This window comes from Chiloscyllium plagiosum, chromosome 1 (assembly GCF_004010195.1).
Source record: "Chiloscyllium plagiosum isolate BGI_BamShark_2017 chromosome 1, ASM401019v2, whole genome shotgun sequence".
Classification (NCBI taxonomy): domain Eukaryota; kingdom Metazoa; phylum Chordata; class Chondrichthyes; order Orectolobiformes; family Hemiscylliidae; genus Chiloscyllium; species Chiloscyllium plagiosum.
In genome coordinates, this window is record NC_057710.1 from 123437224 (window position 1) to 123456439 (window position 19216).

At 40.2% G+C, this 19216-nt stretch overlaps 1 protein-coding gene across 5 annotated transcripts in view; it reads left to right on the top strand.

Annotated features, from left to right (window-relative positions):
• The window catches only part of wdfy3 (WD repeat and FYVE domain containing 3), a 402022-nt gene that overhangs the window by 162682 nt on the left and 220124 nt on the right, over positions 1–19216 (top strand). For 4 of the 5 annotated variants that reach the window (XM_043696098.1, XM_043696088.1, XM_043696116.1 and 1 more), the window contains 3 exons: positions 2985–3068; positions 13942–14128; positions 17516–17730. In XM_043696098.1, coding sequence (XP_043552033.1) covers positions 2985–3068; positions 13942–14128; positions 17516–17730 — 486 coding nt within the window. The remainder of the gene's footprint in view (positions 1–2984; positions 3069–13941; positions 14129–17515; positions 17731–19216) is intronic. The other variant, XM_043696127.1, reaches the window with a different exon arrangement.

Consider the following 19216-nt stretch of genomic DNA (forward strand, 5'->3'; position numbering starts at 1 on the left):
TGACTCCTCCACTACCAGACCATAGTAACACGACGGCTGGAGGAAGAGCGCCTCATCCTCCGCTTAGGAACTCTCCAACCACAAGGATGAATGCAGATTTCTCCAGTTTCCTCATTTCCCCTCCCCCCACCTTGTCTCAGTCCCAACCCTCGAACTCAGCACCACCTTCCTAACCTGCAATCTTCTTCCTGACCTCTCCGCCTCCGCCCCCACCCCCACTCCGGCCTGTCACCCTCACCTTAACCTCCTTCCACCTATCGCATTTCCAGTGCCCCTCCCCCAAGTCCCTCCTCCCTACCTTTTATCTTAGCCTGCTTGGCACATTTTCCTCATTCGTGAAGAAGGGCTCATGCCCGAAACGTCAATTCTCCTGCTCCTTGGATGCTGCCTGACCTGCTACGCTTTTCCAGCAACACATTTTCAGCTTTGATATCCAGCATCTGCAGTCCTCACTTTCTCCTGTAATTAATTGCCCAGCCAAGATGATAAAAAGAATCATGAGAGAGATCTTTCCTGGAAGATGCACTTGAGGAAATGATACACCAGATTAGCCATGTAAATTTTGTGGATGTGATGTACTTAGCTTTTAGTAGATCAGTAGTGCTAACGTTCGGAATTCCTGGATTAGAACTAGTACATCTGCAGAGAAAACAGGAATGTTTGTGAATAGACCTGCATTGATGGTGAAGAGTCAATAAGGAGTTGGTAGTGTATGGGATGTTTTGTTTACAAATTATTGTAAACTGGGGAAAGATAATTGTGTTCCCAGGTATGTGTATGATTTAATTGGTGAACACAATTATTAGAGAAAAAGAATATTCATGATTTACTCATTAATGAGAATTGTTTGCCATTGACTTAGCCAGCTTATTTGACTGTCCATCTCCGTTGCCCTTGAGAAGGATGGTGCCTTTAACTGTTGCAGTTAATATGGCGTGGACAACACCAGTGATGATTGTGATTGGTATTATTGGTTCATAGCACCTCAAATAGTTTAGAGCTGTACCTTTGTTCTGAATCTATTTAATTTGGCATGGTTGATGGCATCTTCAGTGTGAAGACAGGACTGCATATGCACTGATACTGTGTTGGGGTCACCGTTACCAACCTTGCCATGGAAAGAAGAATCTGGAGTCGGTAGGTTGATAGGTTTTTCTCTCACGTTGGCTATTTCACACTAGCCACCAGCCCTGCCTGGCAGCTGTCCTTCAGGACTTGTTCAACTCAGTCTGAGGTGGTGCTACTGAAATGCTGTTGGTATCAGTGATTTCAATGTATTTCCCATTCTGTATCCTCACCATTCTTCGTGCTTCTTCAAAGCGGTGTTCAACTTGGAGGATTGCTCATTTATCAGATTGCAGTGACATGGTGGGATGGTGATTAGCAGGAGGTTACCTTATTCATGTTTGACCTGATCCTATGAAACCTCGTGGGTTTACAATTGATGTTAAGGATTCCCAGGACCCTCCCTGTTGTCTGTGTAATAGTGTGTTATCACTTCAGGTGAGTCCGTACTGCCCATGGAGCTGGGCATACCCAGCGATCAGGATTGAGTAATCTGACACTGAAATATATAGTTAGAACATAATAATGTAGGTCTTACAGCTGTTGAAAAGAAGCAGTGAAAACATAAGCAAACTATTTCCAGGTTGTCGATAAATGCACAATGACTTGTGGTAAGCGTATCACTTAAACTAGCGACATTGTCCAAGGCAGCAAATTTGAGATCATTGGTGTGCAAAGGAGAAATGTTTTACTGGCTGAATTTGTAATAATGGAATAATGTAATAATAGTTTATTGATTATAAACCCAAGATATCATTGCATGAATTCCTCAGTGAAGTGGCAGAGAGTACCTGCGTAATTTTACTATCCCATATCATTTACACTGGAGTGATTATTGCCATTTGGAATTGGTTGTTGTGCTTGTTAAGATTCTGCACCATGGCTCAGTGGTTAGCACTGCTGCCCCTCAGTGCCAGGGACCTGGGTTTGATTTCAGCCTCTGGTGACTGTCGGGTGGAGTTTGCACATTCTCCCGGTGTCTCTGGGTTTCCTCCAGGTGCTGTAGTTTCCTTTCACAGTCCAGAGATGTGCAGGTTAGATGGATTGGCCATGCTAAATTGCCCATAGTGTCCAGGGATGTGTGGGTTAGTTGGATTAGCCATGGGAAATGCAAGGTTACAAGGATAGGGCAGTGGGGGTTGGGTCTGGGTGATATGCTGTTTGGTGAGTCATTTTGGATTCGATGGGCTGAATAGCCTGTTTCTCCACTAGGGATTCTATTAAAAAAGAATAATTGTTATCCTAGTTTTCCCAGTTTCCTGAAAACAATGCCATGAACACTTAAGTCCAATATTGTATATGCATTTTGTTAAATCTTGACTGAGTATCAAGTGGAAGTGGTATGTTAGTTTAAGAGTTAACTCTACTCGAGTACAAATTTTAAAGAATGCATTCAATGGTTTCAGCTGAATCTTGACACTTGTGTATGAGCCCGACTGGTAACTATTTTCAGTTAAGAATATTTTCCAGCCAATGTGCAAGTTTTTTTGTGTGAATTTGTATTTTGATTCAAGATTGTTCTAGTAATCCATTGCTATTTCAAAAGCTGGCAAAGCATTTTTTGGGTTGCATGGTTTTAAAAAATGCAAAACTTAAATTCCTTGCACTTGAAACGGGTTCCAACTTTTGAAGTATATTTAGTGTAGTAATGTATATTTTATATGTATGCACATATTTCTTACTCACTTTTTGCAATGTTTATAATCATATCTACTCAAACTTGATTTGTTTCTAATGTCTGTATCCCTTTTTTCTGTTTACATTTTTTCATCCATTTTAAACTGCTTTTTGTCCTGCTTTTCAAATTGTTTCCCCAACCAATTTGCAATCTTAGCTGTAATTCCACTAACAAACTTATGCTTATTTCTTCTTCCTAACAATCTTTGTCCAACAATGTTTGCTTTTTCTTTTGTTTATAGTCTTGCTGAACAAGTTCCGCCTTGTTTGACACATGAGACTTCCCTTCCCTCTCCTTGGAGTACTCCAGTTCTGTCCAGAAAAAGGTATTAGCCCAGTAGGGATAATTAAGCCCATTTTTTCTAATATTGATGTACCTCATATTTTTAATGTTGTGTAACTTTCACTCCTCTATCATCATCAGTGATTAATGTATGTTCTCCTTTATTTAAAAAAAAATCTGTCTTGCTTTTTTCTATGCTGCTGTCCTCCAACTAATACAAGATGATGGGACTTGCAGGTTTCTTGGTGGTATCATCATATTAAATTTTTTTTAATTCATTCATGAGCTGTGCCCGTCACTGGCCAGGCCAGCATTTATTGTCCATCCCCAATTGGCCAGAGAGTATTTGAGTGTCAACTACACAGCTACTGGAGTCACATATAGGCCAAACCGGGTAAGGATGGTAGATTTCCTTCCCTGAAGGACATGAGCGAACCATTAAGAGAGACCCTAGATTTTTATATTAATATGGTAAGCCATGAGCAGTGAATGGCCATCTACCAGTAAGGTACCTAACCAGTTATTTTGTCAAGCATTTCAATGCCAATTCTAGTAGGCATTCAAGTTTTAGTTCTTGATGTGTGCAGTCCACTGTTCTAAAATTGGTTGGGACCTGCCCAACCTAAGAACAAGCTTTAAAGTCATTTTGTTTAAACTTTCTTAATTGAGGTATGAACTTATCTGGAAGAAGGAAGCCAAAAATGATAACTGAAGTTGCTATACAATCCAAAGTGACCAACCTGTAGTAGCCTTGCAACTCCTAAGGTGCTGATTTGTGCCATGGTCTTCAACTTTAAGTAGACCCAGTGTCACTTAAGCATCTGTTTTGACAACTTTCAGCACTTGTTGTGGAGCAAGACAGTGGCTGAGAAGGTGGTGATTTGCTGACCTTTGCTTTCTTTGGCCCACTTCTTGGCTAGCTGAACCTTTTGTTTCTACTCATTACTTGAGTATTATGATGAAAGTATTCCAATCAATATAGATGAGCCAACAAAAATTATATTGTATTAACAATTAGTGGAGGTAGATGGAGTTAGCACAAACTGGGATCTTTTGAGCTGGTGACTTTTTCCTGTCAAGAGATTCTGAAGTTTTGTATGAGAGCACGAAGGTAGAAATTTTCAGCCATTTCTCTTGCCTAGCAGTTGTTTTCCAGATCTTGTCACTGCAGTGGAGTGGGTTAAGGAAGCAGGATGGTAGCCTTGCAGTTTGGTATACTCAGTCAGGATGATATTATTCCCCACACACGTTTATGTTGTTGAGCATAACAGCTTAATATTTTTCATTTTGTATTATTTCACCCTCAGTTGACAAACTCTGGATGTTTCTGGGGCTTAGGTGAAGGGGTCTGCAACCTCCAGTGTCTCACTGTCATTGCAGATAGAGGCAGTATTGCAATATGACCAGACCAAATTCTCTTTAAAAGCATGAAGGAGTTTCTCCATTTCTCACGGAACATGTTCCTCAGTATGGAGTGCTAGTGCAGCAACATCAGTGTAGAGAATCTTTTCGAACAAGACTTGGCTCACCTTTGTCTTGAATTTTAGATGAACAAGGCTGCAATGCTTTCTAGGAGAAAGTAAGTGAGGACTGCAGATGCTGGAGATCACAGTCAAAAAGTGTGGTGCTAGAAAAGCACAGCAAGTCGGGCAGCATCTGAGGAACAGGAGAATCGGCGTTTTGGGCATAAGCCCTTCACCAGCAGTCTGGTGGGAAGAGAATGGGGCTGAGAGATAAATAGGAGGATGAGGTAGGCCTGGGAGGGGTTTGGGGAGGGAAGGTAACTGGGAAGACGATAGGTAGATGCAGGTGAGGGGTAATGGTGATAGGTTGGAGGGAAGGATAGAGTGGATAGATGGGATGGAAGATGGATTGGTAGGACAGTTCAAGAGGGTGGTGCCGAGTTGGAGGGTTGGATGTGGGATGAGGTGGGGGAGGGGAGATAAAGAACGTTGATGCCATGTTGTTGGAGAGTCTCAAGACAGAAGATGAGGCGTTCTTCCTCCAGACGTTGGGTAGCTTGGATTTGGCGGAGGAGGCGGCCCAGGATGTGCATGTCCTTGGTGGAGTGGGAGGGGGAGTTGAAGTGGTCGGCCACAGGGTGGTAGGGTTGTATAGTGCGTGTCTCCCAGAGATGTTTCCTGAAATGTTCCACGAGTTGGCATCCTATCTCCCCAACGTAGAGGAGACCACATCGAGTGCAATGGATATAGTAGATGAGGTGTTTGGATGTGCAGGAAAGTCTCTGCTGCATGTGGAAGGATCCTTTGGAGTCTTGGATGGAGGTGAGGGGGAGGGAGGATGCAGTGGGGAGTGTCAGACTTTAACACTTCTTGCAGTGGCAAGAGAAAGTGCCCGGAGTGGAGGGTGGGTTCGTAGGTGTGGACCTAACCTGGGAGTCGCAGAGGTAATGGTCTTTATGGAATGTTGATAGGGATAGGGAGGAAAATATATCTCTGGAGGTGGGGTCTGATTGTATGTGGCGGAAGTATGTAGGATAACGCACCATCTGGAGACGAGTGAGGTGGAAGGAGAGAACCAGGGGAGTTCTATCCTTGCTGCGTTTGGAGGGGTGGGGTTCCAAACACACAGGTGTGGGAAGTGGAGAAGATGCGCTGGAGGGCATTGATAACTAAATGGGAGGGGAAATTGTGGTTCTTGAAATAGGGCCTCCTCCCAGAAACCCGCTTCCCCCTTTAAAAATGCTGTCCCTTACTCCCAATTCCTCCATCTCTGCTGTATGTGCTCCCAGGAGGAGCAATTCCACTCCAGGACATCCCAGATGGCCTCCTATTTCAAGGACTGCAATTTGCCTTCCCAGGTCAGCAACAATGCCCTCCATTGCATCTCTTCCACTTCCTGCACCTCTGCCCTTGAACCCCATCCCTCCAACCACAACAAGGATAGAACCCACTGGTCCTTACCTTTAGTCTGTGGATACAGTGCATTATCTTACTCCATTTCTGCCACCCATAATCCGACCCCACCCTCCTACTTATCTATCAGCAGCACCCCCTGCCCCACACATTCCTGATGAAGGGCTTAGGTCCAAAACCACCTGCTGTTTGGATGCTGCTTGACCTGCTGTGCTTTTCCAACACCATGCTTTTTGACTGCAATACCTTGTCAGTTTTGGCATGTAAATAGACATCCTCAATGGGAAGGTAGAGGATGCTTGATGGCATGTGATAGCAGTAAAGACAAGAATATTTAGAAGCATACCAGGACAGAACTGTGTTACACCCTACTGAAGAAGGGTCACTGAACCCAAATATCTGCTTTCTCTCCAGAGATGCTGCCAGGCATGCTGAGTTTCTCTAACAGTTTCTGTTTTTGTTTCAGACTTTTGACAGCTGCATTTTTTTTTTAAATCATGCTGCACCCCAGTGTGGATCTCAAAGGTTCTTATTTTGCACTGTGAAAGTTGACCTTATCCATGAAGTTATGGAAAGAGAATATCATCCTGAGCAGCTTAGGTGGACAGCTAGTATTTTATAACAGCTTAACTAGATTGCATTTGTTTGCATTGTGTTAAATGCCTTTGTGAGATCAATGGGGACACGATATAAAGTGGTCACCTTTGTTCACGATGCTGCTTTTGCCACCGTTGAACGGAGAAGTTTGTGTATCTTGATACTTCCAAAACCATACCGGGATTTAGGGTAGAAGCATTACATAACATCTACAATGACAAGTGCAATATAAATGAATCATTTTTCCAATGATGCTTAACAGGATGATGCCTCAATTATAATTATAGAGTTGTTCATGTTCTTGTACAAAATCACAACCTTTGTATTTTGGATACTGGCCCCTTCCTCCAGCACACACGGCAATTGTATGGAGATGCTGCAGGAATGCTAGTTTCCCATGCTTGATGTGTTCAGATGGTTTAACATTAGAACCTAGCAGCTCATGGGAAGCAAGTCACTCGTTTTGCTCAATTACATTATGGGTGCAATATCAACACTGCAATGATAGGCAATTTCTCAAAGTACTCCACCCACTTCTCCAACTCTGATAATCTTCCCTGCCTTTGTTTTTATTGGAGCCATTTCCTTTCGTGATACAATCAAAAAGGCAAAAAATCTTCACTTATGTCCCAAGCATTCCCTTTCGAAGGATTTCTAGAAATTCTAGTAGAGTTGTAACCAGTAGTAATTGACACACCATCCAACGATGTATTGGATTTTTTTTTTTGAGCAGTTCCTTGTGCTTTCAGATCTCTTTAATCTCTTTTGTCATTATTACAAGTGGTCACTTGGCTTCAATGACATGTTCTTCACTGTGATTTTAGCCTCAAAACAGTCAGCTCTTGCTGCCCATGTGCTGATTGTGTGGTTTCATAAATGATGTCTTAAAGTGTGAACCATTTTGCTTCTCCACTTCTCTGTTTAAACACCAGAAAGCACCTGCTCAATTGAGTTGAGGAATTTTTGATTTTTATTCAGGTAGGCAGTATTGCAGATGAGTTAACGGTGACACTTCTGCTTTGACTGTAAAGGTTTCAACTGTTGCATCCTAATCCTGATGCACATCCCAGGAGTGGCCTCTATCACTATGTGCTGTGGTGTCTGTGTTCAATGAGAATGCTAATCGGAGAGAGATCCCTAATAATGATGAGATCTAGCTGGTGCTAGTGTGTTGAATAACCCAACACACCTTTGCTTTGTTACAAAAGAAAGTATTAGCCATACAAAGCACCAGCATAGTAGCAAAGCTCAAATGGCTTTTGTTCTTGTATGTCTTTCTAAGAGCATCATCATCTGGGTGGGAGGTCCATGTCTCATGATGTGCGTCCTCTATTGCATTGAAATCTCTAAGGGGGTAAAGGTGTTTCAACTTGAAAGTTCTGATAATAGAAGTGTGAAGCATCTTATTGAACTGGTTTTCACCTCTATTGGATTTATCATAGATATTCATAATTAACTGGTTGTTGTTTTAGTTGAGTAGCTGATGGAGACAATGCATTCTGAACCCATTGGTGAAATTAGGCTGAGGATCTTTCATAGAGCCTAGCCAATTGCAGCAAAGCCTATGCTTGGCTCATGTATTTCCTCTATCACTGGTCTGCTTTTGACAAGCTTGGCCTCTTGGAGGGAAACTGTATCAGTGTTCAACCAATTATGTTCCATCTTAATCAATGCTGTCTTGTGTGCCTTATCAATTAGCTGCAAGTCATCTGTTAAACCAGTGGTCTTAACATTCCAACTTGCCAATCAAAGATTTGCCATTTGTTTTTTGTTTGTTCTATGTGGTTGCCTGACATGATGGATTCCATATACCTTTGGAGCAGAGAATCCAAGCTCCAAACAATTTTGAAGCAAAGTTTATGGAGACTGGTGTTCCAAACATCATTGATCTTCTTAACCTCCCTAGTGAGGTGCACAGGCTATGCAAAACACTGTGTTCCAAGCCACCTTTTCTGTTCACTTATTGGACGTGGGTGTAGCTGGCCAACATGTATTACCCATCCCTAGTTGGCCTTGAGAATGCTATGGTGAGCTACCTCCTTGAACTGCTGCCATACATCTGCTGTAAGTAGATCAACAGTGCTGTTAGGGAGAGAATTTCAGGATTTAGATCCAGTGACACAGAAGGAATGGTGATTATGTTTCCCAGATGGCTTGGAGGGGAATTGTAGCTAGTAGTGTTCCTACATATCTACTGCCCTTGTAATTTCAAATGGGAGAGGATGTGGGTTTGGAAGGTGCTTTCTAAGGATCGTTGGTGAATTTCTGCAGTGCATCTTGTAGATAGTACATACTGTTGCTACTGACCATTGGTGGTGGAAGAAGTGGATGTTTGTAGAAGAGGTGTCAATCAAGCAGGCTGCTTTGTCCTGGATTGTGTGAAGCCTCTTGAATGTTGTTGGAGCTGCACCTATCCAGGTAAGTGAGGAGTGTTGCATCCCACTCCTGACTTGTGTCTTGTAGATTATGGACAGGTTTGGGGAGTCGGGCGATGAGTTACTCGCCACAGTATTTCTAGCCTCAGACCTGCTCTTATATCCATTGATGAGGCTGCAAGTCTATTTGGATTTCTGGTCAATGATAACCCCCAGGATGTTGATAACTGGCTTACCTTTTTTCACCGCATTTTTTTCCCACAGTGCCTTTTTTTTTAACAACCAGCACTGTGACTTTGTGCCCCACTTTACCACTGTGGAAACACCTGAGGCCTTTCACCTCCTTTCCACCCTCTTGGGCTTCTTTTTTAACCTGTGATAAATTCTTACCAGTGTTCTGTACTCTTGTTTTGGTAGTTTAGAATCTCCCCTTCTCCCAACTTCTATCCCTCACAGGACGAAGTTCTGGCCGGAAGCTTGTCTTATGCACCAGATGTACTCATCTACTAATCTACTAATGGGCGGCACAATGGTTAGCACTGCTGCCTCACGGCGCCAGAGACCCGGGTTCAATTCCTGCCTCAGGCAACTGACTGTGTGGAGATTGCACATTCTCCGTGTCTGTGTGGGTTTTCTCCGGGTGCTTCGGTTTCCTTCCAGAGTCTAAAAATGTGCAGGTTAGGTGAATTAGCCATGCTAAATTGCCCGCAGTGTTAGGTGTAGGGGAATGGGTCTGGGTGGGTTGCTCTTCGGAGGGTTGGCGTGGACTTGTTGGGCCGAAGGGCCTGTTTCCACACTGTAAGTAATCTAATCTAATCTAATTCTGCTGCCCTTCTCACTTTCTGAACTTTCTGTTCCTCCATGTGAATTCTTACCATCTCTGGAAGTGAGTTTTTAAACTCCTATAGCAGCAGAATCTCTCGGAGAGCCTCAAATGTCTTACCTATTTTTAAAGTACGCACCCATTGATCAAAATGGCGATGTTTAATTCTTTCAAACTCAACATAATTTTGACCTGGTTCCTCCTCAGTTTCTGAACTGCTGTCTATATGCTTCTGGTACCAATTCATAAGCACTTAAAATAGCCTGTTTAACTTCTTCATAATCTCTTGACTCCTCATCTGCCTGCACAGCAAATACCTCACGAGCTCTGCCTACCAGTTTAGTCTGAACTAGCTTTACACATAAATCCTTGGACCACTCCCTCTGCCTAGCCAATTTTCAAATGAAATAAAGAAGACTTCAACATCTTTCATGAAAATGTGGCAAAGTTTTGACATATTTGTATATATCACTATCTTCTCTCTTAATCTCCATGCTGTTAACTTGACTTTGCTGACTAAGTCGCAACTTTTCAAGTTCAAATTCTCTCTTTTTGTCTGTCCCTTTCTTCTTTTTCTTTGCTCAGCTAAAAACCTTCTCTCTCTTTATCCTCTCTCCCTCTCTCTGTTTATCTTCTATCTCCATTTACCTCAATATAATTTAAGTTTTTCTACTTCTATTGCACTTGTCTGTTTCTCTGACACACCTAAGTGTTTAAGTAACTCCCTTACAATTTCAGCTTTACTTTTCTCCTTGTTTAACCCCAAATCTAACTTATTTGCTAATTCTAAATGTATGACCGTTTTCTTTCCTTCCAAACTTTGTCAAAGTTGAGAATCATCATCAAATCCCAGAACCTCTTTAGCCATTTTAAGAGCCATTTCTTTCACTTTGAATTTACTCAACCACAAATCACCAAAATTAAACAAATTGCCTCATCTACCTATTTAAAGATCTAGGGCACTAGCCTTCAAGTGTTTAAATCCACTGGGCTTTTTCATTCTCCAAATCTATTCAAATCTGTCTAAAATTGTTCAAACCCTGCACGAGCTCCCAAACTGTTAGGACACTGGATTAAACCCACTGCTAATTTAAACCAGCAGCACAGAAAAGGTTTTCCCCGTGCTGTAAACTGTGAAAATTTGAGAGGCAAAGAACTATCCCAAAAGTCACTATTTAAAGTAAAAATTAACAACTTTATTTTTTAAAGTGTAATAGAGAATAATAAACTAACAACCATTTACAACTCATTTACTTAAACCTATCTTTTACCTTCCCCTTTATAATATTGGTCTGATAAAACCCCAATTAAGGTTTACCAAAAAAACTCATTTCAAAACCAGCCAGCTGTCGAGCTCTAGATTTGCTATCTAGTTCAGTGTTTTTTTTTCTGTGCCATCTCCTTTTCCAGACAGCTATCTCTCAGATCGTTCTTACTAGCAACCTACATCTGGTCTTTTGGCAGTTCTCCTTGCAGCTTTGACTAACCGTTCAAACGGTCTGATATTTATACCCCAAAACATCAGGTCATTTCATTGGTTTTAATATTGTCAAAATACCATGTTCAAACTTGATTGGAGTTTGGTATCTTGAGGGTATAATTTAAACTAAATGGCCAAATTTGAATTTGGTTTTTGTCTCATAGCAACCCAGCCAGTGCTAGGTATTCTGATCAAGTGTTACATTGTTACTTTGTTCCGGACTCTCTGTGCCCCTCTAAGTCCGTGCTAGCTTTCAACTCTCTTAAAGGTACAGTACCCCTTACACCTTTCATAACACCTTAGATATATAAAGGGCCAAAGAAAGGCAAAAGTGGACATTGGGCCACTGGAAAATGATGCTGGACATATTGTAGTGGGGAACAAGGAAATGGCTGAGGAACTAAAATAATTATTTCATGTCAATCTTCATGGTGGAAGACACAAGTAATAAAAAGTCAAGCGGGTGAGGGGGCAGAGCTGAGTATGGTGGCCTGCACCAAGAGAAGTTGCTAGACAAACTGAATGGCCCGAAGGTGGATAAATCACCTGGACCAAATGGGCTACACCCCAGAGTTCTAAGGGAGATAGAAGAGTTAGTGGAGGCATTAGTGCTACTCTTGCAGGAATTTCTAGAGTAGGGAGGTCCCAGAGGACTGGAAAATCACTAATGTGACACCCCTTTATAAGGGAGTAAGGCAGACTGATTAGCCTAACCTCGGTCATGGGTAAGATACTGGAATCCATTGTGAAGGATGAGATTTCTGAATACTTGGAAATGTTTAGTAAAATAGGGCAAAGTCAGCATGGCTTCATCAAGGGGAGGTCATGCCTGATAAATCAGCTAGAATTCTTTAGGGAAGTAATGAACAGGTTAGACCAAGGAGAGCCAATGGATGTTATTTACCTGGAGTTCAAGAAGGCCTTTGACAAGGTGCCGCAGAGAGGCTGTTGAGTAAGACGAGGGCCCATAGTGTCAGAAGCAAGGTGCTGGCAGGTATAGAAGCTTGGCCATTTGGCAGAAAGCAGGGTGTGGGGATAAAAGAGTCCTTTTCATTGCACCCAGTGACACGTGATGTTCTGCAAGGCTGTGTTGGGATCACAACTTTTCCCTTTATGCATTAACGATCCAGATGAAGGAACTGAGGCATTCTGGCTAAGTTTGCAGATGATACAAAGATAGGTAGAGGGACAGGTAGCATTGAGGAGGTGGGAAGAAAGATATGGACAGGTGAGGAATGTGGACAAAGAAGTGGCAGAGGGAGTACAATGGGGGAAAGTGTGAGGTCATGCACTTTGGTAGGGAGAATCAAGGCATGGACTATTTTCTAAATGGGGAGAAAATCCGGAAGTCTATAGTGCAAAGAGAATTGGAAGTTCTAATCCAGGATTCTCTCAAAGTAAAGTTGCAGGTTGAGCCACTAATTCGGAAAACCAATGCAATGATGGGTTCATTTTGAGAAATATTGAATATAAAAGCAGGGATGTATTTCTGAGGCTCTATAAGGCTCTGGTCAGACCACATTTATAGTATTGTGTGTCGTTTTGGGCCCTTTATCTCAGGAATGATGTTCTGGCCCCAGACCATGTTCAGAGGAGGTTCAGAAGAATGGTCTTAGGAATGAAAAGCTTAATTTATGCGGAATGTTTGAGGACTCTGAATCTACATTTGATGGAGATTAGAAGAATGAGGGGCATCTAATTGAAACATACAAAAAAAATTAGCCTGAACAGAATAGAGATTGGGAAGATGTTTCCAATAGGTGAGATCAGAACCCAAGGGCATAGCCTCAGAGAAAAGGGAAAAGACTCTTTAGAATGGAGATAGGGAGAAACTTCAGCCGGACAATGAATTCCACAGATTCACCATTGTCACAGAAGGCTGTGGAGGCCAGTCATTGAGTATATTTAAGACTGAGATTGTTAGGTTCTTGAGTGTCAAGGGTTAAGAGAAGAAAACAGGAGGATGGGGTTGAGAAACGTATCAGTCATGATTGAATGACAGTGCAGACTTGTGGGCTAAATGGCCTTATTTCTGCTGTTATGTCTTATGGTCTTATGATATCTTGAGATTGAGGGTTTGAAGCTATACAGATCTAAATAAGATATCTGAATGCTGAAAAGTATGAATAGATTTAGCATTGTAAAACGAGATGTGCGTTTTGCTGAGTTTCTTCACCTTTTGTAATTCAATTTGAAGCCTTTGTTGTTAAATCAACAGCAGGTTAGATGTTTAAAGATAACTTATGTAAAGAAAAGAAAGATATTGATTTTTTAAAACCAAAAGCTGAAGTGGTAATAGATTAATATGACAGCAAGACAGTTTTTTGTGGTTAAATTTAAATACAATAAATGCATTTGCTTGTTTTCTGAATAATACCTGCTGAAATATTTAAAGCACCATTCTCTCTTGAAATGTAATCTTCTAGTGATGGTGGATACATGTTTGACACTCATTTTGAAGTGTGAGAACCAACTATTCTGCAAATTGAAGTTGCTATCTAATTATCTCACTCTTTATAATCTTTGAAAGTAGGGCAATTGGGTATCAGGAAATAGAAGCCATGCAATATTTTATTTCTGGTGTGTCTGTTTGATGAAAAAGGCTAGTGTTGACTTCAGAATGGCATAAATGCACAGTAATAGGAATATATAAATGAGTAATATGAAATTTCAGCAAAAATATAGAAATATTTGACATTTTTATTTTGTAACTCTTCACTCAAAATAATCACATGGCAATGGCTATGTATTTATTTCTTTTGTAGACCAGGCTATCACGCAGTATCAACGCCTCCTGTGTTTCCAGCCAAATCTGTCACAGAAGTAAAGCTACAAAATGCATTGACTTCCTTGCATTCTTCTGATCCAGTCATCATACATCCTGGAGCTGTGCTTGCAATGTTAGACTTGGTGGTCTCAGTGAGTGTCAGTGAACAATTTGAGTTGGGAAAGGTGAGATTTAAAAATAAAACTATTACTGAAATGTTAGAATTTTCACCACTGACTAGTTTAACTTTGCTATGATTAGATGTATGTATCTTCTTAGTCATAACATTCAACTAAATTCAGACAGAATTTCTTATAATTGCAATAAAGTAAAATCACCTTTTCCCAATTTTTTTTCCAATATGAACTGTCTTTCCCTTTTTCTTATGTAACAAGTCTTCAATTTAATGATTGACTTGACTTCAACAGCCATATGTTGTGATTCCTTTTCATGCTTCAGAACAAAATATTCCATGTATTTCTTTACCCTAAAGCTAATATTGGCTTCTTGGTGAGGAGCAAAGAATCTTCAGTTTTGCCAAAAATGGATGTGAGCTTGTACACCTGAAAGTTTGTGGAGATCTTAATTGTATGGTGGGGAATATGGACAGCAGTGGAGCAGAATGTATTAATTTCCTAAATTATGTTAAAATTTTGATATTTTAAAACCCTGCAAAAATATAGTGCAGATTTTAAGTTGCAAAACCGTTTATCAAATGGCATCTCTTTACGCATTAGAAAATTTACTCAGTTTACCATTTATTTCCATATTCTATGCCTCTTTGTTTTTCTTCATTGTCTAAATGAAAAGGTTAACCCCACAGATGATGGGGCTACAATCAAGGGATTATATCTTACACAAATTCAATTCTGAGCTCAATCTACATAATGTATGGACCTTTTGGTTAATGATAACTGAATGCCATTAAGATTTAGATTTGAAAAGTGCTCTGTTTCCCTCTAGGCCCACTGTTCCACTGGTCACAATGTAAATTTAAATGTTTTTCCCAGTTATCAATGTGGCCAACAGCTATAATTTATCTGTATAACGTTTTGGGTAAAAAGATTCATTAATCAAGTTTCTTTAACAAAGAATTATTGATTTATTATAAAACTTCAACAAAGATGTCAAATTGGTTAACGCATACTGTTCATAATAATCCAGCACATTTAGGCACAAGTGTATACACCAGTCAGAAGTCACATGATCGAAAGAATTGCGGATGCTGTAAGTCAGAATAAAAAATAAGTTGCTAGAAAAGCTCAGGTCTGGCAGCATCTGTGTAGAGAAATCAGAGTTGATGTTTCGGGTCTGATAACCCTTCCTCAGAACTCTGCAAGCTTTTGGAGCGCTGCTCCTTCGTCAGGTGAAGGAGTCACTGACAGCGCACACCTGACAGATATCAATTAGCCCCACAACCACTTCACCTGATAAAGGAGCAGTGCTTTGAAAGCTTGTGATTTCAAATATACCTGTTGGAGTGTAACCTGCTGTCATATGTCATCTGACTTTGTCCACCCAGTCCCACACCAGAACCTCTACAACACGTACACACACATTTCTGCAGAAATTGACTTGGGGAAAACAAAAAATATTCTCTTTGGTCAATAATTGTGAATTCTTGAAAGCAACATGATAATGTGTGAAATGTTCAATCTGGCATTTTGGTACGTGTGGACAGAACACTGGATTTGGACAGTTGTCTCTGAGTTCAGTGTAGATGTAGGCATTTAGGGCACATTCAGACAAACTCCCTCAGAGGCTTCTCTCAAGATCAGAGTTCCTGGCACCACATTGTTTGCCTAATCTCCAAAGTGATCAATTGAAAGAAAAACATCCAAGTATTTACACAGTACTTCAGAAAATAAATTTTCCACATACCATCAAACTTCAAGTCCTCCAAACAATTAAATATGTATCCTTATTGACAATAGCAAATTAATTTATTTTATGATTCCCAATCCCACCATCCTTCAGGCCAGGAAACATCCAATGATGCCATTTGTTTTCTAGCTAAGAGGACGCAAATTAACGCCAAAAGAAGCCTATACAACTTGCTCTTACCTCTTCAAAAGGATTAAGTACTGCAACAACTGATATCTTTTATGGACTAAAATGCAGTATCCCTGCTAAATTGTGGTTTGTGTCATGATCCATGTCTATTAGAACTGGAAAATAGCAGAGCTGAAGTAAAATCTGGATATCTGAATAACCAGCGTGTCTATCTCGTTCTTGAAGCCCAATCTTTCTTTTATTTAAACATCTGAAAGCAATACTCAAAAGTACAAATTAATTTGATTCAACCATTTTTCACTCTCTTAAACATATTTCAGTGATTGGATTCTATAGAAATCTATTACATATAGAAAATATTGTCATTTATGACAGACTTGCATAAACTACTTGACACTTAATGTTAATTGGACGTTTGATGGACAGAATTAGTTTGTTTAAAGCAAACTTCAAATGTCTTCAAATAAAATAATTACTCAAATAGTATCTAAAATAATATTATTAACTATTGTTTAAGTGGTGCTAATGGCATAGAAATAGTATATGCATGTGAATATTAACTAAAGTTTGCCATCTGCTGGATTGTTAAGAAAACATTTTATTGACCCTTTAAGATCATTCCAAGGCTCTATTTCAATGTAGAGGTTACAAAATTAAGTTTTTTTTAAAAAAAAACATAGTATGCTCATAACTTTACATAAGGCAATGCTGAAACAGTGATGTTAAGGGAAACTGTTTTATGATGTAGATTTGACAGAAGTGGCAGCAAAGACATTTACAAAACCCCTTCAAACTAAGTAGTTTCTGTGAAGTAAGTGTGACATGGAAGAAATTTGGTTGTGTTTGAAGTGCATCTCTTTGAGTTTCCTCTGAGCAATTATTCTCTAGCAGTAAGTTTGTTTGATTTTGAACCTCTTTTCAATAAAAGCTATATTAATAAAGAGCTTAGGAAAATGATGGGTTGAAATGCACCTCAAAACATTTCAAATTAGAAAGCCCTTTAATTTGAGTTAGATAACTGGTAGTTAATCCCTACTCATTAATGCTCAGTGAATAGAATGGTTTGAGTACATAAAAAGATTCTTAATTATTTTTAACAATCCTGACCATAGTTTTGCAATATTATTTTTAGATCTAGTATATTTTTACACCACTGTATGTTTAAGGAAGCAAGATCTGTCATCTTCTCTGTTACGGCATGGAACTTTTTTTCCATGAGTGACACAGATTGACTCCCTTCAGAATCACTGTGTCAGCGAGGTACACTTTTTTTACACAGGAGGGTGGTAGATGCCTGGAATATGCTATCTGGGGAGGTAGTTGAAGCAGATATGATAGCAATGTTTAAGAGATCTATAGACAGATGTGAACAGGCAGGGAATAAAGGGATATGATCTCGTACAGGCAGATGGAATTAGTTTAGAATGACATCACAGTTAGTGTAGACACAGTGGGCCAAAGGGTCTGTTTCTGTGCTGTCCTGTTCTATGTTCTAGGAGCTGAGTTGGTTTTTTTTTTCTTTACCTGCATTTTAAATACTTATTTCTTGTCTGTCTTAGTATGCAATAGATCTTCAGCTTGCAGTGGCCAATATCTTACAGTCGCTCATCTATTCAGAGAGAAATCAACAAGTGATGTGTGAAGCAGGGCTTCTTGAACGACTTCTACATAGATGTGGTTCTGCTCTATCTGATGAAGATCATCCTCTGCACCCACCGCTCCAAAGAATGTTTGAGCGATTGGCTTCACAGTCATTAGAACCAGTGGTCCTTAGGTAAGCTATGTGTATACCATGCTGTGAAGGTTCAAATTAATCTTGGATGTTTAAGATATCGAAGACCATTGAGAATTTGTAACAGCAATATTAGAGTTATAGTCAACAATCTTTAGTCAAATCTTCTCCATTTTTGAACATTAGCTGTCAGATGGGTTAGCGATAGCCTTCATTTTGTGGCAGCTATGTCAGGCATGTCAAATTACAGCTTTCCTTGGTTCCAATTTTTTGCTAAGTGAACATTTAATAAAAAGCAAGTTTTTACAATAAGTTCACAAATGTAATGAACAAAGCACAAGGTTCTCCACCCACCTCCAAATATAGATGTTGTTCACCCCCATCCAAACATCAATTCACCAGAAGTTTGAAGTTGGATAGAAGTCAAGTCTTAACTTGCCATAACTTTTTTTAGAGCCAAATTTCAGTTGAGGAACAAAAACAGTTACCACACCTTGTTGATCAAATATGAGTCGCAGTTGCTTCTCCCTTCTAAGGGGTTTCCTGACATTTTCTTTTTGCCCTATTCTTTTGTTACACTACCTTTTCCCTAACTGGTTTCATCTTTCCCCAACCGTGCATACTTTGCATATCTGGCAGGGAGTTATGCTACCAGGAAATCAGTTTGATTGAGAGCAAGACATGAAAGCGAGGCAGATGTCACATGATGTTAGAATGTTGTAAGTTGTTTTACAGTCCATGAAGTATTGTTCAAATGGAGTAATTGATGTAGAAAACATGGCAGCCAGTTTGTGGGCAGCAAGCTGTCACAAATGGCAATGTGATCGTGATCAGATGGTTTATTTTTAGTGACAGTTGAAGGATGCTTAATAGCCTGCAGACCAGGGTAAAGTCTCCTCTTCTCAAAAATGTGTTTGTGGGTGCTTTTTATGTTCACTTGAGAAAGCAGACAGAGCCTCAGTGTGCCATCTCAGCACTCTCTTAGTAGCAGTCTAGTTTTTTCCTGAAGTGCAACTTGAACCCAAAGCTTTCTGATTCAGATAAAGGTACTACCAATTGACCTCAGAACTGTACTGTCTTCTGTCATACTTACCCATTGCTCCAAGATCAGCCTGGAAATCAAAGATATTGGCTTCATAATTCCAGCACCAGCCATTTCCTTATGTTTTCTCCCCCTATCCCTTCATCTCTTAACAGGTATGAGGAACTCATGGGTACCTTTTGTCTTTATAATTTAGACTATCCGTTCAGGTGCCTCTGCTATTAGTTTCTCTCCTTACCTATTCATGTGAAACCTAAATTTCTACAGGTTATTTCTTGCCGTAATTCAGAATGCAGCTCACCCTCTAATTGCACTTTTATCTCCCTGTCTGTCACCTTTGCTTTTACCTGTGAATCAAAATTTTCACTCCTTTTGCTGCTTTTCCTTTTGGATTGACTATCCAATTGAGATTGGAAATGGTTTCCTCGTGTTGGGTAGTCACCCAACTCATCCACAAGTAATGTCATCACTTCTTTCTGAAAGCAA